This window comes from Myotis myotis, unplaced genomic scaffold (assembly GCF_014108235.1).
Source record: "Myotis myotis isolate mMyoMyo1 unplaced genomic scaffold, mMyoMyo1.p scaffold_m19_p_2, whole genome shotgun sequence".
NCBI classification, from domain to species: Eukaryota; Metazoa; Chordata; class Mammalia; order Chiroptera; family Vespertilionidae; genus Myotis; species Myotis myotis.
In genome coordinates, this window is record NW_023416324.1 from 180,440,535 (window position 1) to 180,468,298 (window position 27,764).

The 27,764-nt window shown below is 39.4% G+C and overlaps 2 protein-coding genes across 5 annotated transcripts in view; one reads left to right on the forward strand and one right to left on the reverse strand.

Annotated features, from left to right (window-relative positions):
* TBL1XR1 (TBL1X receptor 1) overlaps window positions 1-27,764 on the forward strand; it is a 171,063-nt gene that overhangs the window by 16,592 nt on the left and 126,707 nt on the right. The gene's annotated exons all lie outside the window — the stretch shown is intronic.
* Window positions 1,622-3,052, reverse strand: LOC118676206 (presenilins-associated rhomboid-like protein, mitochondrial). Its single transcript, XM_036349729.1, has 2 exons — window positions 2,514-3,052; window positions 1,622-2,469 (listed from the first exon to the last, which is right to left on the reverse strand). The coding sequence occupies exons 1-2, from the start codon at window positions 3,019-3,021 to the stop codon at window positions 1,841-1,843; spliced, it is 1,137 nt and encodes a 378-aa protein (XP_036205622.1). The 5' UTR covers window positions 3,022-3,052; the 3' UTR covers window positions 1,622-1,840.

Sequence of the window (27,764 nt, forward strand, 5' to 3'; positions counted from 1 at the left end):
TAATAAAATGATGTTCACATTCATAATTTTTAAAATATTAAAATAAATTACAAGTGTCCATATTAACGGAGAATCTGTGTACATATATTGAAATAATTTACAATAAAAATAGGTATGTGAGTGGTATAATGGGAGGAGAGGAATATTTATTAGGGCATAATATGCCAAACAGGTTGATCTTTTTTGGCAAACCGTATGCTTTATGTGTAGGGTATCGTTTGCAAGTTGGATGATAATATGAATGGACAGGAAAGGTAAGAAGGGGTCATATTATCAAGTGACTTTTGTGCTGTGATAAGAACGTTCTTCTGTGACAGGGAAGGAAGGAGACTTTAAACAGAACAGCAGGATTATGTTTCAATCCTGGATATAGTGCATGATGGATGAGATTATGATTTGGGATGGAAAGGGTCTTAGTTAGCTTTGTACAGAAGGGACAAAGTTGAGCTGGTAGTGCAGTGGTTCTCAACCTTGGCTGTACATTAGAATCACCTGGGAATCTTTTTAAAATCCTGATTTCTGGGCCTCACCCTCCGGAAATTCTGTTTCTTTGTTACTAATGTTGTGGCCCTACCCCATAACAAAGAAACAGAATTTCCAGAGGATGAGGCCCAGAAATCAGGATTTTAAAAAGATTTCCAGGTGATTCTAATGTGCAGCCAAGGTTGAGAACCACTGTGGTAGTGCAATAGGTGAGAAAGACATTGCATCATTATTATAGCATTGCACCCTGGTCTACATTTCTGAATTCTAGAAAAATAAAAGCAATTGGAAATTCAGGAGTGAATGTTACTGAAAAGAGCTAAGCATCCAGGTTTTCTTCTTTTCAGCTTGCTGCTGCTCCTCATTTTGAGGTACATAGGGGTGTGAAGATTGGGGGCTTGTGGGGATGGGAATTGATTTTGTTTCCAAATACTTAATGGACAAAAGCAGAAGAACAAACTGGAGGAGGGGGAAATTGCTGCATGGGAATCCCCTTCTACATTATGATACACTAAACCGAGGGATAATTAGTTATTTGAGAATAGTAACAGGAAGAATAGACTGATGTAGTGTAACTAGTTAATGAGGTTTCTAGTGGGTATAATTTGTATTCTAGGATACTTTTTCATGTTATTTCGATTTTACATGAATATAAAAGTCATCAGAATCTCAGTTTGATAGAGTTGGAAACTTAATCTGAGTTAAGCACTGTTTAATTAAAATTTCATAAATAGTATAATTCTTTGTATTTCTGTGGCATCAGTCATCACTTCTCTTGCATTTCTGATTGTATTTACTTGGGTTCTTTTTTTTCCCCCCTTCTTTTTCTTTTTTTCTGAGTCTGGTTAAAGTTTTATCAATCTTGTCTGTCTTCCCAAGAACCAGTTCTTGGTTTCATTGATCTTTAGTATTGTTTTGTTTTAAAGACTATTTTGTTTGTTTTCACCCTGATCTTTATTATTTTCTTCTTTCTACTCACTCTGGGCTTTGTTCTTCTTTTTCTAGTTCCTTTAGGTGTAAGGTTAGATTGTTTATTTGAAAATTTTATTGTTTTTGAGGTGGGCCTCTGTATTACTGTGAATTTCCCTCTTAGAACTGTTTTGGCTGTGTCCCATAGATTTGGGGTTGTTGTGTTTTCTTTTTTTTTTTTACAAACTAGAGTATAAACCTTTATGTCACAACATCGTCAGAGTTCACTTTCTAGTGAGACATGTACTGAGGACACAGTTTAGAATTCTGGGAAAGCAGAAGCCGGTGTCTTCCAGGCAGGAGCAAAGACGTGGTCACTCCAGGGCCGATGCGTTCCTGGGGCTTCCCGGCAGCAAGGACCAGATGCACCAGGGTCGTCCAACCCGTTTTACTTAGAGCCACCTCCTTTTTTGGGGCCATTAGTCCTCATTTCATGCCAAATTTTCACTAGAGGCTCCCTGTTCTTCCAAATGAGTTCATGACCATAAGTAATATACCATATTCCAAAGAGAGCTCCCCCAAGATGTGCTGCATGATCAAAAAATTTCCATCCCAGGATCATTCCAGCTGTATCCATGGCAATAATGGCTTTTAGGGCAGTCCCTGCGGTGAACGTGAACATCGGGAGAAAGATAATGGCGAGCCTCCCCTCTGCGATCTTAGTGCAGACAGCTGCCAGGACCGTCATGATGGCGCCCGATGCTCCAAGTGATGGTCCATATCTTCCTGTAGCAACTTTACACACATAACTGACAAAATTGGAAATAACACCTGCAGATAAGTACACTGCCATGAACTGCTCCTGGCCCAGGATGTTCACGATGCTGGAGGAGAAGCTCCACAACACATACATATTTGCTGCCATGTGAAACAAGGAGAAATGACTGAATGTGGACAGCAACATTGGAGAACAAAGGACCCTTGAGGCTGGATTGGATGTGAAATATCTGATCATTCCCCGCTGTAGAGAAGGTACTCTCCATAAACAGAATACAAAGACATTTGCAGCTATGATACTAGCAGTGTCGAAAAGTTCCTTCTCTGAAAGCCAGTTTCCTTATCTGTCACAGTCCGCTGGCCATCACTTAGGTTATTCCACCACTTGTTAATCTCCTTTCTGAAGTCTCCTTCCTTTTGTGGTCTTATGCTATCCAACCAATCAGCTTTTATACCATCAAAATAACTCTGGACCCTGGATTTCAGTGATTCATATTGCCAAATAGCAGCTGATCCAAATGCAAAGCCTGTAAACCCAACAGTGAAAAAAAAAGGCTTTTCAAGAGTCCTTATGGGATAGGGAGAAGGGTAAAAGACTGTTTCTTCTACAGGAGGAACCAAAGCACTTCTCTTGTATGCTTCACCACTTGTTCCTGTGTCTGATTTTCGTTCAACCTTCCTGGGTGCTTTTCGGAATCCACATTTTTGCTGAATAAAAAAATTAAACCTGCGTCTGAGCAGCCGCGGCCGGGCCAGGGCCGCGGGGAGCTCCTCGCAGCTGCGGGCGGCCCCCGGCGCAGCCCACGCCTGACCGCAGCACCAGCCTCTCTGCGCCCAGCCTCGCCACGCCATCTTCCCAACCTCTGCCCCACCATGGCCCGACCTTCGGGGTTGTTGTGTTTTCATTATCACTTGTCTCAGTGTTTCTTTTGATTTCTTCTTTCATCTTGTTGTTAACCCATTTATTGTTTAGAAGTATGTTATTTATCCTCTGTGTATTTGTGTGTTTTTCAGTTTTCTTCTGCAGTTGATTTCTAGTGTCATACTGTTATATGAAAGATGCTTGATGTGATTTCAATTTTCTTAAATTTATTGAGATTTGTTTTGTGGCCTAACGTGGTATATTCTGGAAAATGTTCTATGTGTGCTTGAAAAGAACGTATATTCTGTTTCTTTGGGGTGAAGTATTCTAAAAAATATCAACTAAATTCATCTGGTCTAATGTGTCATTTAAGGCCGCTGTTTCCTTGTTCATTTTCTTTTTCTTTTTTTTTTTTATTGCTTGAAGTATTACAAGGGTATTAATATGTCTCCTTTCCCCCCCACCCTTTGTTCATTTTCTTTCTGGATGATCTATCCATTGATGTCCCCTACTATGACTGTATTACTGCTGATCTTTCATTTTATGTTCGTCAATATTTGCATTATGTATTTAGATGCTCCTATGTTGGGTGCATAAATGTTTACAAGGGTTATATCCTTTTGTTGGACTGATCCCTTTATCATTATGTAATGTCCTTTGTCTCTTAATATAGCCTTGGTTTTAAAGTTTATTTTGTCTGTTAAAAGTATTGCTACCCCAGCTTTTTTGTTTGTTTTCCTTTTGCATGAAATATCTTTTTCTCTTTTCAGTCTGTGCATGTATTTTGATCTGAAGTGAGTCTCTTATAGGCAGCATATGTATGGGTCTTGTTTTCCTCTCCATTCAGCCACTCTGTCTTTTGATTGGAGCATTTAACCTATTTACATTTAAAGTAATTGATAGGTATGTAGTTATTGCCATTTTTTATTCATACTTCTGATCCTTATTTTTCTTCTTGAAGAAGTCCCTTGATATTTCTTTTTTTTGAAAAATTTTTCTTTTTCTTTTTTAAATATATTTTTGATTTAGAAAGTAAGGGAGAGGAAGAAAGAGATAGAAACATCAGTGATGAGAGAGAATCATTGATCGGCTGCCTCCTGCATGCCCCCTTCTGGGGATTGAGTGTGAAACCTAGTCATGTACCCTTGACCGGAATTGAACTCGGGACTCTTTGGTCCGCAGGCTGATGCTCTGTCCATGAAGCCAAACTGGCTAGGCCACTTAATGGTTCTTACAACACTAGTTTGGTGCTGACAAAGTCTTGTAGCTTTTTCTTGTTTGGGATCACTCAGCAAACTTTTATTTTATTTTTTTAATATATTTTATTGATTTTTTTTTTTTTTTTTTAACAGAGAGGAGTGGAGAGGGATAGAGAGTTAGAAACATCGATGAGAGAGAAACATCCATCAGCTGCCTCCTGCACACCTCCTGCTGGGGATGTGCCCGCAACCAAGGTACATGCCCTTGACCGGAATCGAACCTGGGACCCTTCGGTCTGCAGGCCGACGCTCTATCCACTGAGCCAGACAAACTGGTTAGGGCCTCAGCAAACTTTAAAAGATATCTATAGGGTGTCCCGAAACATGTATACACACTTTAACAGCTGATAGCTCAATGGATGTTTCTTTCTTTTCAGCCTTTTCTAAGTTTTGAACCAAGGAAATCATCCTAAAATGCTACTGAAAATTTGAAAATGCAGTTGAAGTACAAACATTGCTATTCAAAGTGTGGATACATTTTTTGGGGATGCATGGTGTCCAGAGGGTGTGATAACTCAGTTTTCACTCCTTTTTAGGTTTAACTGATTTGAAATAATGGGTGAAGCCAGACAAGGTTTGAACAAAGAAAATTTATCCACTGGACTTTTTTTTATGGGTGATACATAAAAAATAAAGTTTATAGTACAAAACTGCAACAGTTGATGAAATGAGGGCTCACAACTACCAAAGGAAATGATCTTGATGCTTGCGATTCCGTTGCTTCACGTTAGTGTCAGCAGTGCCTGAACCAGAACAGTCATTAGTTTGAAAACAGGTGTTGACAAATTATTCATATCTGTAGATTTTTTAACTTTTGAAAATGAACTATTTATAATAATAAACGTGTAATATGCTAATTAGACCAGACGTCTTTCCGGGCGACCTTCTGAATGAAGCTGGGGCTGCGAGGGAAGCCTGGGTCCGGAGTGCCTCCTGGTAGCTGGAGGGAACACTGGGTCTCAGGTGCCAGAAGGAAGCTGGTGCTGGCAGCCAGCCGGGGGAAGGAAGGCCTACTCTTGCACAAATTTCGAGCATAGGGCCTCTAGTATGTTAATAAACACTGACTTTGTAATCATTCAAAATGTGTCTACATTTTTTTGGGACATCCTATATGTGCCAGTATTCTTAGACATTGGGGATCCATGGACAAATAAGACGTGGCCATTGATCCCAAGACATCTAGATGTGAGAAAGACAGGCTCTCTCCCCAACATTTTATTGAGTGCCTATTATGTGCCTAGTGTTGTGCTATAAGTTAACAGGAAGTAATAAGAATTTGATGAGGAATGCACAGATTGATTTTAAGAGTCAGTATAAGGGTACTTATTCCAGTGTTAGACCAGGTGGAGTATGGAACAAGTCTTAAAATGACTTGATTTTAGCTATATGTGAGATTGAGTGGAAAGAGGAAGGAGAGGGAAGCCATTCCAAGAGGTGGTTAGCAGTGCGAAGACCAGTAGGGATAATTATGAGTTAGGTCTAGAGGTAAGTGTCTGTGTGTATGTGTATGAAATGTTGGTGTTTGGGGTTGTAGGAAGAAGTCTCAGGACCCACATCATGAAGGCCTTTGTGGGTAAGCCAGGGCTTTGGAAAGTTGAGGGACCTTTTGAAGGAGTTAAGTTGAAGGGTAGTGTAGTCAGATCCTGACAGCACCTTGGAAGGTATTGCTATAATAGAGGTGAGAAGTGCAAGTCTTAGCTAAACACTGCAACAGTAGTTCCCAGGCTTTATTGTGGATCACCTGGAGAGCTTGTTAAACATGTTTTAGCGTTTCTCAGCTCCACCCCCCAGAACCCATTTTGATACTTCACTGGGCTGTGATAAGGAGAGCGAAGAGAAGTGGATTGGTGGAGGGATTTCAAGAGGTGGCCATTGTGGATAATAAGAGATACCCCCTAATCCTTTTTTCAGTGCTCCTATCCCATCTTGATCTCAGTCTCTTAGATTTTTAGAGCTGCTGACTTTTGTGACTGGTGAAGAAAGGGTGGGGATCAGGTTTTGGAAACATTTACATGGATAAATGTTCAAAAAAAAATTTTTTTTTATATTACCATCTGAAAAATTGTACCATCCTTCTATTACTAGAAATGTTTGCCGTTTCTCTATTGAGCTCAGTTATAATAGTCACTGGTTTTACAGTGGCATTGCCTAGTATGCATGAAATGACTAGTTTCCAAAGTGTTTTAATGTGGTAGAATTCTCTTGGGTAGTTTTTTATTGAGCATATTTGCCCTTACCATACTTTTCTTAGCTTTGACTCGTTAGGTATGTCTCCTGCAAAAATGTGACTGAAATGCGAATTTGATTTTTTGAAAACAATGAATCTGAACATATTTAAATAGTGTTTTTTAAAAGCATGAATAGTTCTGAAATTTGAAAATCTAACTCTGTGTGTGTGTGGCTGCCAGGTGGTTATAATAATAATATTCATGAGACTGATGATTCCACAAGTTGTAAATGTAGATTTAAAGTCTTTAAAGAAATCAGTATCCATGGGATTCAGTCTTTACTGATTTTTGAACATACTGAAGTGATAAATTCTCATTTTTTTCTCTGTTGATTAATGAATAATATTATCTAAGAAAGTAATAAAACAAACACCATCACTGCTTTAACAACTGAAATGGAACTTTTATTTTGCTAAGAGAATAATGCAGTCAAATTTAGGGATTTAAGAATCCTAAACTAACAAGGGAAAGTAAATTGTAGAAGGTTAGAGGACAGAATGATTAAAAAAAAACTTGCTTAGTTTGATATGATTGATTGACTGGTTATTGGGATAATTGGATTGGTAAGGTAAAGGCAAAGAGAGTGGGTTAATATTGAGATTTTTTGAATGATAATGATTTTAGAGACCATATTGTATTTTTATAGCTTTAGTGTTAGAGGTGGGGAGATACGGCCTTTTAGTGGCCACAGTAGTTTAAATGTGGCCCCAAGATGGATGTTCCTATTCTTGATTTATATTGAGTGGTGTGTAGAAAAATGATATTTCTTTAGTATTACTGCAGGGAAGTTAATTTTTTGGGCTTACACAATGTTAAGGTTGTTAGTGGTAGTCCAATTTTCTTTAAGCTAGTGGGGCAAAGTACCACATGATTTTCTAATCACATCCACATACAGGTCAGTCGGCTTCTTACCTCCTCTTATTAGTAGTTACTGCTTCTCAACTTTCTCTCGCCTAGAAGGATGCCATAGCGACGCACAGGATTTTCATTCCTTAACACACAGCATGGAACTTAGGGATGTACTACTTGCCAGAGTTGTGGTTATGCTTTAAATTCCCATATTTGAACTGGAATTGCCAACAGGTTTTTCTTTAGAAAGAATTTTATCAAAAGTGGTTAGTTTTTTTACTGGTGAATATTATTTCCTTCCTAGTCATAGATTGTTTTTCTGAAGACTGCTGTGGTGGGAACTTAATGTATATGACAAAGATAGATTAGAGAACTGAGGTGATGAGCAAGCATGTTAAAAGCCTTTGGGGGAAAACAACTAAAATAACAAAATACCTACTAAAGATGTTATTTATGATATTTAAAGTAAAGTGTTCTAAGGTGTATGTGACATACAGTGAGTGAAATCTATAATTCATTGAATTGTGACAAATATGTATGCTTGTATAACACAATTCAAGTCAAGGCTTATATGTTCATTAAAGAAAAAATTCCCTCGTTTCCAACTGCCATCACTCCTACTCTTCACCTCCATCCCAGACAACCACTGATCTGCTTTCTAACACTACAGGTTAGTTTTGCTTTTTTAAAAATCTCATATGAGTAGAATCAATCCATCCATCCATCCTCCCTCCCTCTCTCCCTCCCTGCCTGCCTGCTTCCTCCTCCTCCCTCCCTCCCTCCCTCCCTCCCTCCCTCCCTCCCTCCCTGCCTCCCTTCCTTCCTTCCTTCCTTCCTTCCTTCCTTCCTTCCTTCCTTCCTTCCTTCCTCCCTTTCCCCCTTTCCCTCTCCCTTTCTTCCCTTCTTTTCCTTTCTTCCTTTTCTTTCTCAGAATGAAGACTCCTTAAAGATGTCCATAGTCTAATCCCCGGAACCTGAAAATTTTATCTTACGTAGCAAATACAGTAGTTGTATCAGTTTACATTCCCACCAACAGTTTCTCCACTTTAGAATTTTTAGCCATTCTTAATCTTAGCCATTTTAATGGATGTGTAGCAGTGTGTCCTTGTGTTTTAATTTTCTTTTCGTTGATGACATTCATTTATCTTTTGTGAACTGTTTAAATATTTTACAGTTGTAACTATATATTTTAAATATCTCTTTGTCAGAATTACATAGAATATTTTTTCCAGTATATGGCTTGCTTTTACATTTTTTTTCAAGGTTTATTTTTGGTAGAAGTTTTTAAAATTCTGATCAAGTCTAGATTACAGTATTTGTTTTATTTGGTGATTGTGCTTTTTGTGTCATAGGAAAATTTATCCTAGGTTGTATTTTAGAAGGTTAGAGTTTTAGTTTTTACATTTAGATCTGTGACCAAACATTAAATTACTTTAATTTTGTATATCATATGAGCCCCTCCCCCTATGTGACTAGTTCTATTAGTACCATCTGTAGAAAATGAATGAATGACTTTAACACTTTTGTCAAAACTTAGTTTTTTGTAGAATTAGATTTCTTAAGATCTTTGTATGTATGTGGTCATGTCTGTGAATAAAGACAATTTTTCTTTTTTTCTGATCTGCATGCCTTTTGTTTCAACTGGCTGGGGCCTCCAGTTCAGTGTTGCATAGTTGTTGGTAATGCAGGACACATTGCTTTTTAGCAGGAAAGCATACTGTATTTCACCATCAAGTGTGGTGTTAGCTTCAGGCCTTTCATAAATATCAGATTGTGGATGTTTTCTATTCCTGTTTTACTGAAATTTTTCTTATGAATAGGTGTTGAATTTTGTCAGCATTTTTCTGGTGTATACTGAAATGATGAGATATGTGTTTTCTCCTTTATTATTTAACATTTTCAAATGTTAAATCATCCTTATCTTCCAGAGTCATAATGTGCTATTTTTTTTTATATATCACTGGTTTTATTTTCTAATATCCTAAGGATTTTTCCATCTGTTTCATGAGGGACATTAATTTGTAGTTTTGTTTTTTGCTCCTGTCTTTGTCTGGCTTTGTTATTGAGGTAATGCTGATTTCAGAAAATAGTTGAGAAATGTTTGCCTTTTTTTTCCTTTCCTATTTGTATAGGTTTGGTATTCTTTTCTGCAAATGTTTGATGCACTTCACCAGATAAGTCATCTGTGCCTGGAGTTTTCTTTGAGGGAAGGTTCTTAATAACATCAAGTTTCTTTTATAGACATAGGGCAATATTGTTTTTTTCTCTTCTTGAGTCATTTTGGTAATTCAAAGACAGACTTTTATGTCACTGTTTTCCTCTATTTTGTGTCCATTTTTGATTGCGTTGATTTCCACTTAATATCCTTCCATTTACTAAATGTAATTATTGTTTTTTCTAGTTTCTGAAGCTTATATTAGTAATATCAAATACCAGTTCTTTTGTAATATAGGCCATTTAGGACCATAAATTTCCCCTTAAGTGCTGTTTCAGCTGCATCCCCAAATAAAAAGACAAGCTCATTTTATTTTTCAATTACAAATGATTTCTAATATTCCTTGTGATTTTTTTGACCCTTTGCTAATGTTAGGCATGTGTTGTTTGATTTGCAAGTATTTAAGAACTCTGTACATGTCTTTTCTTTGTGGTCAGAGAAAATACTCTGTTGCAACTTTTAGATTTATATTTCTTTAATAATTCTGCCTGTGGACGGCTGTAGTGATGTCCTGTTTGTACTTTGTTTTGATGGATGGTATCCTATCTAATAAAAGGGTGATATGCAAATTAACCATCGCTCTCTCACAAAGATGGTGGTGCCCAGTCCTCTCAGCCCCGCCGGAGTCCCCCATTCCGGGGGAGGTGGCCGCTGAGAGTGGGCAGTGTGAGCGGCCGAGGCAAGCGTTCCGTGCCTGGATGCGAATGGGCCTCTGGACCGCGGAGAGCCTCTGGGCAGAGGGCGCGGAGTGGCCAGGCCCTGCAGAAAGCTACTAGCGCACGGATTTATGCACAGGGCTACTAGTTTCCTATAAATGTCTGTTTGAATCAAGTTGATTAAGTGTTCAGATATTCGCCAAAACCGGTTTGGCTCAGTGGATAGAGCGTCAGCCTGCGGACTGAAAGGTCCCCGGTTCAATTCCGGTCAAGGGCATATACCTGGGTTGCGGGCACATCCCCAGCAGGAGATGTGCAGGAGGCAGCTGATCGATGTTTCTCTCATCGATGTTTCTAACTCTCTATCTCTCTCCCTTCCTCTCTGTAAAAAATCAATAAAATATATTTAAAAAAAGTGTTCAGATATTCTATATTCTCATGATTTTTATATTTAGTTTTATCATTTACAGAGAGAAGAGTGTTACCAGCTTTAAATGTGACTTATTTATTTGTCATTAAGTTCTGTAATCTTTCATGTTTTATATTTCCAGGTTATGTTGTTAGGTGCACACATTTAAGATTTTTATGTTTTTAACTAGAGGCCTGGTGCATGAAATGCGTGCACAGTTAGGGTCCCCTCACCTGGCCGGTGATCAGGGCTGATCAGGGCCTTCTGGCTGCCGGCAAGGGCCTTCCTTTGTTCTGCACCACCCCCTGGTGGTCAGTGCATATCATAGCGAGTGATCAAACTCCCAAGGGGACACTTTGCATATTAGCCTTCTATATATATACTAGAGGCCTGGTGCACAAAATTCGTGCGGGGGGGGGGGGGAGGGGGCGTCCCTTAGACTGGCCTGCACCCTCCCCAATCTGGGATCCCTCTTGCAATCCAGAACCACTGGCTCCTAAGTGCTCACCTGCCTGCCTGCCTGATGCCCCTAACTGCTCTCCTGCCTGCCTGATGGCCCTAACTGTTCTCCCCTGCTGGCCTGATCCCCCTAACTGCCTAACTGCTCTCCCCTCCTGGCCTGATCCCCCTAACTGCCTATCTGCTCTCCCCTCCTGACCTGATGCCCCTGCCTATCTGCTCTCCCCTCCTGGCCTAAACCCCCTAACTGCACATCTGCTCTCCCTTCTTCTCCGCACCTTCAGACCCTGGCACAGGAGTGCTGAGAGCTCTTTGCCGAGGCTCTGCCCCTGTCCCGACGCCCCCCTCTGGGTGGGCAGTGCGGCGGGCCTGTGCGCGCCTCCACTGGGGGGGCCGCCCCTAGCGGGAAGGCAACCTCATGTTCCCGTGGCGCAAGGCCCTACCCCCGTCCCCGCCCACCAGCTCCTGCCTGCGCATGCCTCCCTCGGGAGTGGCCTCCTCCGCCTTTGAGGCAGCATTACCTTAGTGCTGGGCAGGCCTGTGTGCTCCTCTGCTGGGGGCAGAAGTCCCTGCCACCATCCTCGCCCACCAGCTCCTGTGAGCCTGCAGCCTGTTGACTGGTTGTGACTGGGACACCATTAGGACCAATTAGCATATTACCTCTTTATATATAGATAGATGGATTAGCCATTTTCTCATTATGAAATGTTCCTTAGTTCTTGTCACAAAAGTAACATGTTTCATACTAATGTGACAACTGCAACTCTTTTATACCTAATTTTATATGAATTTGTATATTGTATCTCTGGCGCTTTTCGTTCTTTTGAGATGAAAGTTTTTACCTGTTTGTGTTGTTTTCTTTCTGCCTAAGAACTTCAACATTTGTACTATTCTGTTGGTAAGATTTCTAACAACTTTAGTTTGTCTGATAAAGTCTTTTTTACTTTTATTTTTTAAAGGATATTTTCACTGGATATAGAATTCTGTTTTGTCACCTTTATATTTGAGTATTTTAAAAAGACTTTTTATATCTTCTTCCTTGCATTATCTCTGAGAAAGCTATAGATTAAAGAATACTTTTATTGGTTTCAGAGAGGAAGGGAGAGGGAGAGAGAGATAGAAATATCAATCATGAGAGAGAATCATGGATTGGCTGCCTCCTGCAATCTGGGCATGTGCCCTGGAATGGAACTGTGACCATAGGCCGATGTTCAACCACTGAGCCATACCATCTGGGCTATCTTTTTGTTGTTGTTGTTTCTATGTATTTAACTTTTTAAAAAAAATCTGGCTGCTTTTATGGTTTCTCTCTACCACTGATTTTCATCAATTTGATTATGGTGTGTTTATACTTGTGTAATATTCTGTTTATTTTGCTTGGGTTTTGTTTAGCTTTTTAGATTTGTATAATTATACTTCAATAGAAGTTTTAAAAAATTAAGATTTCCCCCTCCTTCAGCAACTTCAGTTAAACATATGTTTTTGACTGTTTGTTATTGTCACACAGATTACATTGGCTTTTTACTAGGTGTACCGGTTATTAATAGTGGATTTTTGTAATCAAAGAAAACATGATAATTTCAAGAGAAACATCAAAAGTGCTTTATGCCCATCGCTAGCTACACATTCCCCCCATCTTTAGGTAATTTGTGGATACCTTCCCAATAGAACTTTTCTTGTTTTGAGGCAAACCATTCAGAGACCCAATTTTCCACTTCTTTGTACGTTTTGAAGTGCTGCTCAGAAAGTAAGTGTGCCATCGATCGGAACAAGTGGTCATCTGAAGGAGCAAGGTCTGGTGAATACAGCGGGTGGGTTAATAACTTCCCAGGCAAGATCTTTTAACGTGTCTCTAACTGGTTTTGAAGTGTGTGATGGTGTGTCATCATGAAACAAAATTACTTTGCCGTGCCTTCTGGCACATTCTGGTCGTTTCATGATCAAAGCATGATTCAAATTGATTATTTATTGTTGGTAGCGATCAGTATTAATGATTTCACCTGGTTTTAGAAGCTCATAATACACCACACCTTCCTGATCCCACCAAATGCAGAGCATTGTTTTCTTTCCAAAGCGATTTGGCCTTGCAGAAGATGTTGATGGTTGACCTGGATCAATCCATGATTTTGCGCATTTGGGATTCTCAAAATAAATCCACTTTTCATCGCCAGTTACAATTCGATGCAAAAAAGACTTTCATGTAGTTGAAGCAACATTTTACTGATGACTTTTCGGTTTTCCATTTGTCTTTCGTTCAGTTGATGTGGCACCCATTTTCCTTCCTTTAAAATATTTTCCATTGATTGTAAATGATCGACAATTGTTTGCTGAGCAACGTTTAATGTTTCTGCAAGTTGTTTTTGAGTTTGACACGCATCTTCATCCAATAACGCTTGTAATTGTTGGTCTTTAAACTTTTTCAGTTGACCTGGACGTTCTTTGTCTTTCACATCGAAATCACTTTTAAAGCGTTTAAACCAGCGTTCACAAGTATCTTGAGATGGAGCATGTTCACCATAAGCTTCCCAAAGTATACAATAACTTTTTCTTCAAAATAAAGTAATGAATTAAAACTTCCCACAAATGCTCTTTTTTTGGCACAAAATTCGACATTTTTAAGCGTAAAAATATCTATGATGTTAACACCTTCAGAAAATTTGACATATTGAGTTTTGAAGCTTGCTGTCAATACAACAACATAGTATACATATCAAATCGCATATATATCAACATATGTGTAACTCCATTTTTGAAAAAAATCCGCATTATTAACTGGTACACCTAGTATTCTTTGTTTTTAAAAAAATGCCTGACTCCTTTTAAAAATAATATAAAGTGTACAGAATGCTTGCGGTTTCTGATAGATGTTGGGTATCACTGTTTTCTCCCAAAATTTAAAATACTTTTTGCTGCCCTTGTGAGTTCACTCGAGCACTCCAGGGTTGGTTCTTCAGTGGCTTAGTTAGAAACTGTGGGCTTATAGATGAATTCAGAGATGTTATGAAGGTCTTGATATACTACTTATGTATATTAAGGGCATATTGTATAAGACTTGTATATTATAGAAGATGCTGTTCATTATATATCAGTATCCTTTTCTGGTGGGTTTATAATAGAAATATCTTTGTGGTTTTAGGAACAGTAATTGATGTGAAGTCTTTTTCTTTGAATCTTTAGGTAGATTTAGGTTCATTATTTTTAGGTTTAATTTTCTGATAAAAATTGCTTTTGCGTGGTAAAAATATACAGACTATAAAATTGACCATTTTAATCAATTTTAAGTGTACAATTCAATGGCATTAAGTACATTCACAGTGTTGTGAACCACCATCAGTATTCCTTTCCAGAACTTTTTTATTATCCCAAGCAGAAACTCTGTACCCATTAAACCAGCAGCGATTTTTCAACCTTTCCCATCTTGTGGCGCACACAATCTACTAAAATTCTGCAGTACTCCAAAATATATATTTTTTGCGGATTTGACAAAGAGTAGGTATAATTTTGATTCATTAACACTGAAGGTTGCCCTAGCTGGTTTGGCTTAGTGGATAGAGCGCAGGCCTGCGGACTGAAGGGTCCCAGGTTTGATTCCCGTTAAGGGCATGTACCTCAGTTGCAGGCTGTTCCCCAGCCCAGGCCCTGGTCCGGGCTACTGTAAGAGACAACCAATATATGTGTTTCTCTCACAGTGATATTTCTCTCTGTCTTTCCCTCTCCCACTCTCTCTAAAAATCAATGGGAAAATAACCTCAGTGAGGATTAAAAACAAACACAAAAACACTGAAGGTTATTGTGTTGGCTATTACCACTTTTAAATTTTACAATCTAAGGGAAAAGAGGTCAGTGCCTCTGACTATATAATCAGGTATTACACTTTTTAAAAATTCTTGCAGCACACCGGTTGAAAATTACTGCATTAAACAATAACTCCTCACTCCCTTCTGCCCACAGCACCTGGTAAACTTTGTCTTTATGAATTTGCCTATTGTAGGTACCTCATCTAAAGGGGATCATAGAATATTTGTTCTTTTGTGCCTGATTTATTTAACCAAGTATAACATCCTCAAGGTTCATCTTAAATGTTGTAGCATATATTGGAATTTAATTTCATTAAAAAATTTCCCCCAATTTTATTGAGATATAATTGACAGTAGAATATTGTGTAAGTAAAGGTGCACAACATGGTGGTTGGCTAGCTGTATATATTGTGAAATGATTACTACAGTATGTTTTGTTAACAGTACCTCACATGTTACAAATTTTTTGTGTGTGATGAGAACTTTTAAAATTTACTTTCTTAGAAGCCTTCAGATATACAATAATTTGAACTTATTGTTCAATACGGTATTGTTAAATATATTCATATGTTGTGTGTTACATTCCCAAAACTTATTTATCTTCTAACTGGAAATTAATGTCTTTGACCACCAGTGGGAAATAATTTTATTTCTTTTAAAAAGTATTTTGATTTCAGAGAGGAAAGGAGAGGGGAAGAGAGATAGAAACATCATTCAAGAGAGAGAATCATTGATCAGCTGCCTCCTGCACACCCACTACTAGGGATCAAGTCTGCAACCCAGGCATGTGTCCTGACTGGAATTGAACTGTGACCTGGTTCATAGGTTGACATTCAACCACTGAACAACACTTGCTGGATGGAATTTTACTTTATCTGGCTGAATAATAGTCCCTTGTATGTATACATCACATTTTTTTTATCCATTAATTTACTGATAAATACTTGAATAATTTTCATCTTTTTGTGGTGAATAATGCTGCTGTGAACATGGGCTTGTGAGTAATACCCCCCTCCCATTTCTTTCCTTTTTTTTTTTTTGTAATAGCCATTGTAAGGGATATGAGGTTCTTATTTGCATTTCCCTAATGATTAGTGTTATTGAATATATTTTTATATTGTTGGTCATTTGTATATCTTATTTGAATAAATATCTATTCAAATCCTTTGGCCATCTTAAGATCAATTTTTTTTCTTGTTGAGTTGTAGGATATTATCTATCATGGATATTAATTTCTTATTGGAAAAATACTATGCAAATATTTTCTTCCATTCCTTAGGATGCCTTTTTACTCTGTTGATTGTGTACTTTGTTGCACAGATTTATTTTCTATTTATTTGATAATAGTCATCCTAATGGGTGTGATGTATGGTATGTCACTGTGGTTTTGATTTGCAGTTTCCTAATACCTAATGAGATTTTGCATCATTTTATGTGCTTATTGGCCATTTGTATAGTATCTTTGGGAAAGCTTATGATTTTAACAAGTGTTTTTGTTAAAATAATAAAGCACTAGCTTTATTACTACTTTCATTTACTCTTCTGTTCTTATTTGTGTTATGCATTAGTTTTAAATTTTTATTTACTCCATATTTCACTATTCATTCTTATATGCTCTCTAAAATATTTTTGACCTACTTTTTAAAAAAAATTCTAGGTAAGATGAATTCTTGGTTGGTGAATAATCACTCTATTGTTTTACATCTTGACCTGCCCTTAATTAAATACGAGGTACTGCACAGGGCAGTTTAGTTTTCTCTGGATCCATAAAACATAATGATGATACACATCCTGGTTTCAAACCAGTCTTCAAGCAGTGCTGTTCTTTCAGGGTAGTGTCAGCTGAATAGAAATGTGAGAGCAGGAATTGTAAGGAACAGGAGCCATAGAGATTTTTAGGAAAGCTGTATGGAAAATGGAAAAAGAACAGAGGGAGATGGAAGCAATAAGTTCAGTTAGGGCTAATCAAGAGCAAAGTAATTGGGATGTTAAACTCTGAGGAAACTATGAATGAGAGCTAGAGAGATCTACATAGAAAATAAAAAAAAAATATAGAAATATGTAGAACCTTGTCTGAGTAGGTGAGGGAAATGTCTATGGCTACAGCAGCTTTCTGCAAAAGTTTAGAGTGGTGCTAAAATTAGTCATTAGGCTCTGGAGAAACCAAAGAGGTGAGACAGTGGTCTGGGAGTGAAAAGTAACATGCATGATTCAGAGTTAGAGAAGTCTTGACTGAAAAAGAAGGGTGATAGCTGAGAACATCTTGGAAGTAGTTTTTAACACTGCCAGGCCAATTGAATAGTCTTAAAACTTTTAATTTGTTATAACTGTATTTAATTTATTCCTGAAATTCCCTCACACTGTTATTAATCTGAATCAACTTGGAATAAACTATTTTTAGCAGTGTTTATGACAAAAGAGTACTGTATCTAGTAAGAAAACTTCTGTTACTTTTGGGTGGTGAATAATTATTGAGATTTTACCAAATAAGACAGGGATATATTGCAGGTATTCTGGAATACAGCTGCTTTCACACTACTTCATTGTGTAAGCCACCACCAATTAACAGAATCTCATACAGCTTTTTAAATATTTCTTCTGATGTACACAGATAATGTTAAGCTATATTGGTGCTTTAAGTATATATACTTAAAAGATACTTCATAAGTTGAGGTGGTGTAATTGGAAAGCATGTGGCTTAAAGTGGCATACATCTGGCTCTCTTCTGAACTTTGATTTTTATATACTACTAGAGGCCCGGTGCATGAAAATTTGTACACTTGGGTGGGGGTGGGGGGAGGGGCGGGGGAGGTATCCCTCAGCCTGGCCTGCACCCTCTCCTAGACCAGGAGCCCTCAGGGGATGTCTGGGCCTAAGCTGCAGTCTGGCCTCCCTCTGTGGGAGGCGACCCACGGGCCAAATCGGGGGACGGCACCAGCCACAAGTGGCCGGCCCTGCCCCCCCTCCTATCACCCCTCTGCCACCACCGGGGTTGCCACTGCCGCTCCCCGATTGCCGTCCTTTCCCTCTGCCCGCTGGCACCGGCCTTGGCTGGCCTGGCACTGCTTCCTCACTGGCCCTGCCCCCCACCGACCTGTCATTCTGCCATTCGGTTGATTTGCATATTAGGCTTTTATTATATAGGATGGTAATTCTGGGCAGGTGCACCACCATTCTCTTCGCCAGAGCTGTGTTAATATGTAAAATAAAATAAAGCCATGAATGTCATCTTTAATCAGTATCATGTTCTGTGATCCTATGTTCTTTTTTTTTTTTTTTTTTTTTGGCTTATTATCTCTTCTGAGCTATCATAGAAACAAGTACATTATATATAACCTTATTTCCAGGAGAGCTTGAGTTTTAAGTTCTTAACCAACTCACATTCCAAACCTTTTATCAGTAGTGGATTTGTATTATTATATGTGATAGATTCTCACAAGTGGTTTTGTTTTGTATCCTAATTTTTAAATGAAGGTAAATTAAAAACCTTTGTGACTATTTCTTCTTATTTATGAATGCCAGCCTCTACTCTGTTCTCAGCTTACCTTAGCTGGGATTATGTCATGGTGTCCTTACTTTCTGTTAGTGGCCTTCATGGTACTTGAACAAATGCTTATATATGAGTTACAAGTTTTAGGTCCACACAGAAAAGTCATTTTGGGGCTTGGAGACAGTCAAAGCTGAGAATACTATGAACAAATGGGGAAAAAATTTCCTGGAACATATTAAACTACATAAAGGGGAAAAACAGTGTTTGAATCTGTGCCTATCATTTACCAATGAGTTTCCTTTTTCTTTTTGCTCATTTTGCTTAGTTTTAAGGAATTGAGGACTCTTATCTCCTGCTAAATGTTAACTCCTTTGATTGACAATACATTTATTTATCCCTCTTCTGTATTCTTGAATTCTGTCTCGAGCCCCCCTTAAAAACTCAGTGCCAGTTTTTTAAGTATCTTCCTTACTAGCATCCTGAGTGTCCTAAAAATTAGTCTTTTTGATACTAACTTTTAGTTTGACATGTTTACCCTTGCTATAGAAGCACAGGTAGATGAGAAAAGAGGGACCTTCTTTTGGTTTAATTGTGGGGCAGATCATGCTGTGCTATATGTCTCATGTTCTCAAAGTAGGTAATCAAGGATTATAGAAACACATAGATACCTACTTTAAGATTTATTTACATTGGCATTTCTTCAGTTATTTTAGAATAATTTTAGAGCATAGATTCTTTAAAGAGTCAGGTAGTAAATATTTTAGGCAACTATTCAAGTCTGCTTGTTGTAGTGGGAAAATAGCCATAGCCAGTATTTAAATGAATGGACAGGGCTGTGTTCCAATAAAATTTTAGTTATGATAGACACTGAAATTTGAAGGTCATATAACTTTTACATTTCCTGCCACCCCACCATTTAAAAATGTAAAAAAGCAGATTGGATTTGGCCCATGGGCCATAGTTTGCCAACTCCTATTTTAGAACCATGATGATACTGCCCTGTACTATTTAAGTAATTAACAGTATAATATAAAATTAGCAAACCTGAAAAAAAGCTGATATCAGCAGATTACTTAGCCATCTTAAACCTCAGATTTTTTATATGTAGAGTGGGAATAATGCAAGTATTATAAATTGTAGTCTTTATTATAAATAACAACCCTCCCTGGCTATTGTAAGCAGAGTAGGAATTATTAAAGAATAATAAATAGATCACAGAGTCATTGGAGAGTGCTAGAGATAGAGTCTTCAGCCCAAGCTCCTGGGCACATTTCCCAGAGCCATACGACAGAACTAGGTTTGAGAAAGCCACTAATGCTGAGCACTAAATGTCAGGTTCTCATCTTTATTGCAGGTCCTGTTAGCTCTGGTGTTCTTTCAGCAATAGGAACTTCAGGTTGTAACCACTGGAAAACAGCTAACATGGCTGATGCTGCTTCCATTAAAAAGAAAAAAAAAAGCCAAATGTATCTGCTGCCCTGAGCTTAAGCAAAATTGGAAGTTCTATTCATTGCATACTTCCAAATCAGTCTCTCGATGGTTTAATGTTGGAGGTAGAATAATATGCTATGTCCCTAGCTGTAGAGGAGGCTGGGAATTTTAAGTCCTCATTTCTAAATTAGAAATTACGTTAATGCATTAAGTGGTAGATCATAAAATGTAGGAATACCCACAAGTTAAAGTCTGCTCAAACTTTTGGTCATGATGAATATGGTGGATGGCCACAACAGCAGACACTTAACTTTTCCCATTAGCATAGACACCACATTTTGTACTTAAACTTCAAAAAACTGTAACAAGCTCTTACCTCAAAACTACCTAATCTAATAAAAGACAAACATGCAAATTGACCGCACCTTTGCTATGCCTTAAGCCACGCCCACCAGCCAGTCAGAGCGACTGTATGCAAATTAACCCAACCAAGGTGGCGGCCGGCAGCCACGGAGCTGAAGTGTGTAGGAGGCTTGGTTGCTCCAGTGATGGAGGAAGCCAAGCATCCTGCCCGTCCTGGTTGGCTCTGAGCTCCACTGAAGGCAACAAAGTTTCAATTATAGAAGGTAAATAAATCTCAGAATAAAAAGAAAAAAAGGAGAGGCTGAGAGCTTCCATCGCCGGGCGGTTGGCCAGCCTGAAAACGGCCCTCAGCCCCTTACCCAGACTGGCCAGGCACCCCAGTGGGGACCCCCCTACCCTAAAGGGAGTGTGGCCAGCCTGAAAACAACCAACAGCCCCTTACCCAGGCTGGCCAAACCTCCATGGGGTGAGGGCCCCCACTGGGGGGGGAGGGGGCCTTGATCAGCCTGCAAACAGCCATTAGCCCCTCACCCAGGCTAGCCAGGCACCCTAGCGGGACCCCCACCCTGATCTGGGACACCCTTCAGGGCAACCAGCCAGTCTCCACCCATGCACCAGGCCTCTATCCTATATAATAAAAGGGTAATATGCAAACTGACCCTAACAGCAGAACGACTGGGAATGACTGGTCACTATGACACACACTGACCACCAGGGGGCAGGGGCTCAATGCAGGAGCTGCCCCCTGGTGGTCAGTGCACTCCCACAGGGGGAGCTCTGCTCGGCCACATTCCAGGCTGATGGCTGCCAGTACAGCAGTGGTGGTGGGAGCCTCTCCTGCCTCCTCAGCAGCACTAAGGATGTTAGACTGCAGCTTAGGCCTGCTACCCGCTGGCAAGTGGACATCCCTTGAGGGCTCCCAGGCTGCCCGAGGGATGTCTGACTGCCAGCTTAGGCCTGATCCCCCGGGGAGCGGGCCTAAGCCAGCAGGTGGTCAACCCCGAGGGGTCCCAGACTGCGAGAAGTCACAGGCCGGGCTGAGGGGCCCCCCCGTGTGCACAAATTTTTGTGCACCGGACCTCTAGTAATAATTTATGAGAGGTTTATGTTCTAAGTTGGTATATGAGTTGCTTCTTAGAACCTAAAGCTTATACAATCTTCAAAACAAGGTTATAAATAATGGATTTGTTTCCAAGGTAGCCAGAATAAGGTTGTTTACAAAAAAGGCACATGTCTATTTTATGGAGATAAGTTCCTTACTTATAGAAAGATTCTGAATGTTATCAGCTTGCTACCAGGTGGCTGTTTATTCACTGTGTAATATGCTGCAGTTTGGTGTGGAGGTAAGAGGAGACACATAGTTGCTGTTATGATAGATTATCTTATTCAGAAACATTTGCTTCTTTACTGGGCTTTTCTCTACAGGGTCTATGGCCTTAGGAGGAGTATTTCCTTCTTCCCATTGACGTCAGGCTTGGCCATGGGACTTGCTTTGGACAGTGGGAAATGAGAAGTTCTATATGTCATGTCTAAGCAGAAGCTTTAGGAGCCAGTGCATGAGTTGATTTTTGCTCATTTACCTCTGCCACAAGAGAAACAGGTAGCAGATAAAGGTGTTTCTTTTGCCAGGATCCCAGAATGAAAGATACCCGGAGCCAGCCCAAAGCCAAAATAACAAAAAGAATGAGAAACACATTTTTGTTCTAGTAGAACAGTTCTCAAAGCATTGTTTATTGAGCCTCAGATCCTTTCAGGGTTAAAACTGTTTTAATGAGGTAATACCAAGTGCCCTTTTCTGTGTTGACTTTTCACTGTGGATCAAAAGTGATGGTGGGGAAAGCTGCTGGTGCCTTAGGAAAAATCTGGCAGTTACTTCAAATTGTTCTTTCATCAGAACATATTTACAACCAACAAAAAATATTTACTTAACAATATCTTTGTTGAAGCAGTAATAATACCTTTGATGAAGCAGTAAAAGTTATTAGTTTAAAAACTTGATCCTGAGTATACATCTTTATAAAAGTCTTTGTGATGCAGCAGGGAGTGTTCCGTGAAGCACTTTGTATGCTGGAATATGATGCTATTGCAGGGAAAGTGGAGATCTGCCTAACTCAACGGACCATTACTTAGGGTTGACTAGTGATTATGCATGGGTAAAGATTCCATTCATATTGCTAGAGCAATGGATTTTAATGTAAGAGTTAATTGATTGGGTTTAAGATTCCACACTTCAGTGACCCTCTAAGACACTGTCATTTGTTGAGTTTTGATATATAATTAAAGAATAATATTCATAGCAATTTGAAAAAATTATGATCTATTTCTTCCTTTTCAACTGTAGGTATACCCGATTTTATTGCACTTTATTTACTGCACTTCACAGATGTTGCATTTTTACAAAGTGAAGGCAAGACCCTCCACCAGCAAAAAGATTATGATTCGCTTTATTGTGATACACACTTAATTGAGGTGGTTTGGAAATGAAACCGTAATATTTCCGAGGTATGCCTGGACATTACCGTGTGAGTTTGGATTTTCTTCATATATTTCAACCAAAACAATATATTGCATCTGATTGGATGCAGAAACAGGGTAATCTAATCTAATCTAATCTAATCTAATCTAATCTAATCTCCTCTATTAAGGCAGGTCTTAAAGCGATTTGTAAAAATATAAAACACTTAGAATTTTGTTTGTGTTTTTTGAAAATATAGTTTATTTAAAAACAACTTTATTTGTGTTAACATGTAACTGGTTTATTATTTTTAAAAGGAAATAATAAATATTTTTTTCTTCCCTTCCCTTTAATGTTGAACCTAAGACCATTTCATAATGAAGTTTTGTATGCTAACCCACATATTTTAAAATTAAATTTGTTGAGGTGACATTGGTTAATAAGATTATACAGGTTTCAAGTGTACATTTCTAGAATACATGGTCTGTACATTGTACTGTGCTCCCATTACCCAAAGTCTGATAATCTTCCATCATCATATATGTGGCCCCTGTTACCCTTTACTACTCTGCCACATGATTCTACATAATTATAGAAGTCTCCACAGCTAGACTTTTTGGTGAGCCTTTACCTGGGACAGAAGTATTTTCACGCTTGGTTAATTCTAATAGGTCCATCCATGTATCTCTACCTTAAATTAGTCGTTGGACCTTTTTCCTGTGAACACCTGACCAGAAATCTAGCCACATGATTACTCCCCTTTCAAGAATTGGTATGGACCTCACTTTGTTTCCCTTTCTTGACAGTGTGGACCACAAGATGCACTGTCCAGTGGGAGGAGTTCTCTTTTTAAAGCTTTCTTAGTAACTGTTCCACAATGGAGCAGTATGGTTGAAAGAATCGATTGCTGGGTGATACCTGTAATCCAAGCTCCTATTTTCTCTACTCAGTTAGCTGGTCATAGAGAATGCCCTATGAAGTGATATGCCTTGTTTGAGGAAGAAATAGCAGTGCACCAGGAGTAGGCACACTGAAAATGTGAGCCACCTGCTCATGTCTTACAACCAGCCTGAATCCTTACTATCTATAATAATAAAAGTGTAATATGCTAATTAGACCGGACGTTTTTCCGGATGACCTTCCGAACGAAACCGGGCCTGCGAGGGAAGCCTGGGACCCAGGTGCCAGAGGGAAGCATCGGGCCTCCAGTGTACCATACATAACCACTTGGTCATGTAGTGTTTCTGTCATATCTGCTTTGACTTGGTGGATCAGATTATGATCATTCCTGATGGGCAGGTCAGGTTTTATAGTTTATCTGTTGTTAAATGTTTATTACCTACCAAACAGAAGGTACAGGAATTATTTCCAAAAGAGAATCTTGGTTTGATAAAAAAAAAGCATGACTTCGCCCTAAAAACTCGTAGGGATCTCTGCTGTGATTGTCCTGGACGGGTTTGTCATTGACTTCTTATGGCATTGATCTGTTGACACTTTGAGCTTCATTGTAATCACATGGTCATCATGGTCAGGTGGCAGAACTACTTGTACTGCAGCCTGGATTGGCAAGAGAATTTTCTCTTTTTCTGGGCCACACTTAAACTGATGGATTTCAGATTACTCAGTAAGAAATAGAGTAGCACACCCAAATTGTTTCCAATATCCAAAGAGGCCCAGCAAGCATTCTGCTTCTCTCTTTGTTGTAGAATGTATAAGATACAGTGATATGTTTTTCATTTGGAGAAGTTATCTTGACTTGCCACACCCCACTGGCTCCTTGAACTTCATTGTGGTGGCAGGAACCTATATTTTCTTGGGACTTAGTCTGTCTTTTGGCATACATGTCTTATTAAGGCAGCAAGAGTACTGCTCTTGATCCCTCACTAGGTTCTGTTGGCTTAATATTATCAGTGTAGTGTCCAGAGGTGTGGTGAAATAACTAAGGTCATATGAAAGGTAGGAACTTGACTTAGCTTGAGGCAATGTAGTGAATATGTACTGCTCTCCAAGCCAGATGAAAGCACATTGTTTCTGGAGTTCTTTGTAAAGATAGAAACTATTTGCCAGAACAATAGCTGCATACAAGGTAATTCATTAAGGAGATCAATTTTGGATTATCAGCTATGCTCGTAGTCATTAAGTTTAAAATGCTGTCATTCTCTAAAAACGTTTGTGTGCTCTGCTTTAGCCAACAGTTGTATTAAATGAATATCTGCTAGGGATTGCAACCCTTACATCTTTGAATTCTTTGATAATTCCCAAGGAATGCAGTATTTTATTTGCAGGGAGAGCCCCAGGGGTTTCTCCCTGACCTTCCTTGATACAGTTCTGCCCTCTGCTCCACCTGTCATGGCATTGATGAGGGACTCTTGTCAGTTGGTAGTCAGTTGAGACTACTCTTTTCAACTGTACATTTAGCATCTGGGGAAATAACCATAGATAGGAGGAATAATCCACTCTAATAAGTGAACTTGGTCCAGAACTTCATATATTATTTGACTACTATAATCCCTCATCCTGACATATATATATCACAGTGGTGCTATCTGTGTCCTCAGAGATTAGTGTAAGAGATAGCATTTATAGTCCCAAAAAGGTTGGGTTATTTCCCCTTCCCAAGTGTATGGTTACCCTGAGAAGTGGCTGTTGATCATTTGTGGAAAGCCAAGAGGAAAATCACAGTACTTAGGATGTAATCACAAAGCCGTTGAAGGGTACTTTGCTGTACCTTTATTCTGTAGGCTCTGGGTCTGGGAACTTTGAGAGGCTGTAATTTTCTATTTTTGTGGCTTATGTCTCCTCTGCCTGGCCTCTCTGTGTGCCATTTCTAGGGCTGTTCATTTGTATAGGTTAGGAATCAGCAACCCCTTTTGTAGGAGGCCATGTGTTAAATATTTTAGGCTTTATATGTTCTACAGTCTCTGAAAAAAATTAACCTAGCACAGTCATTGCAGTGCTAAAATAGCCATAGGCGATCCTGTATAATAAAAGGGTAATATGCAAATTGACCCTAACAGCAGAACCACTGGGAATGACTGGTCACTATGACACACACTGACCACCAGGGGGCAGGTGGTCAATGCAGGAGCTGCCCCCTGGTGGTCAGTGTGCTCCCACAGGGGGAGCTCTGCTCAGCCACAAGTCAGGCTGACGGCTGCCAACACAGCGGTGGTGGCAGGAGCCTCTCCTGCCTCCTCAGCAGCGCTAAGGATGTCTGACTGCAGCTTAGGCCTGCTACCCGCTGGTAAGTGCACATCCCCCGAGGGCTCCCAGGCTGCCAGAGGGATGTCTGACTGCCAGCTTAGGCCAGATCCCCCCCCCCCGCCCCCCCGGGGAGCGGGCCTAAGCCAGTAGGTGGTCAACCCCGAGGGGTCCCAGACTGCGAGAGGGCACAGGCCGGGCTGAGGGGACCCCCCCCCCCCCCCCCGCCTCCCCAAGTGCACAACCGGGCCTCTAGTATATATCATAAAAGGCCTGTGGTCGTGACGCTGTAATGGCATCAGGACCAAACGAGCAGTGGCTCTCCTGGTGGGCGGGGCATGAGCTACTAGCTGCGGAGAGCTATGAGCGCCAATGGGCGGGGTGGCCTGCTGAGGCAAGTGGAAGCGAGCTACTTGTGCACGATTTTGTGCACGTTGGGCCTCTAGTACATAAATAAATGGAGTATGTGCGTTTCCATAAAACTTCATTTACAAAAAAACAGTGGGTCATATTTGGACCACAGGTTGTACTTCCTATACCTCTGGTACAAATCATATGTGATTATGGTGGGACGTCCTAATGTGATTTTAGGGACTTTTCAAGATTCTTCCAGACAAATCAGTTTGATAACCACTAGGTTCCTGTTTCCTTAACTTTGCTTGGTGTACCACTTGATGTTATTAAGCAATCAACAAAGTCAGACTATGCCTTTTGGTCCTGACAGCACTAGAGTGGAGGTTGGCAAATGACAGCCTGCAGGCCAAACATGGCCTATACTTGCTTTTTATGACCCACAAACTAAACATATTTTTCACATTTTTCAGTAATTGAAAAAAATTAAAATAATAATATTCTATGACAAAAGAGAATTATGTGAAATTTACATTTTCATATATAGGGATTTATTGGAACACATCCACATTAATTTGTTTATGCATAGTTTATGGCTGCTCTCACTTCACAACAAGAGTTGGGTAGCTGTGATACATACCTTATGGCCTTGAAAAAATTTACTGTCTGGCCTTTCATAGAAAAAAGCTTGCTGATTCCTGCTCTAGAGATTGGGTAGAATTATTTTGTCATATTTAGTAACTGCCTTGTTCTTTGTCAGTGCCTTGGGTCAAAAATTTGCCCAAAGAATGTCACTTTCTTTTTTCCGACCTTTCCAATGCTGTTAGAAGCAATAGACGTGGCACTCCACTGTCCTTGTCCTCATGCCCTTTATAGCTCTCCACTACTGTCTCCAATTGTCCTCAAAGCCTTGTTTTCAGTAGGCACTTCATTACAGAAGACCAGAGTTGATAATTTAATTTTGTCATAGCCTGAATGAACTGCCAGAGGCTCATCTTATATAATTGTGTCTTCACTGCATTCAAACCCAACCAGGCTAGATAACATGCTCAGATATCCATTACCTTGAAGGTTTGCTCATCATCTCACAGAGTGATTGTAAGAATTTAATGATATAAATAATATTAGTCAATAATTTATTGACTTTTTACTGTATGAAGGCACTGAGCTAAGTGCTGTTCACACGTAAGAAGTAAAGTGCTTAGTATAGAGCCTGATGAATAAGTATTCAGTAAAGGTTAGCTGATAGTTATTTTTTAATTTAGAAATAAATGACTCCCTCCCCTTCATGTACTGTACAAAACTATTAGTTATTAAAATACTTTAAATCACGTTAAGGATAATTGGAGTGATTAACATAAATTAATACTTTTTGCCTATAATATTCCTCCTTTTTAAAAACTTTTAGATAGTCAGTTCTCATTATTCAAAGTAGTTATGTTTATAAAGTTTCTGTGAACACTGAATTAGCAAATATTGAACTGTTGCTCCTAGGGGAGATACAAGGTTAGGTTCCTGTGAGCCTCTGGTCACATTTTTGTCAGCTGATCAATAATAAACTTGATTTATG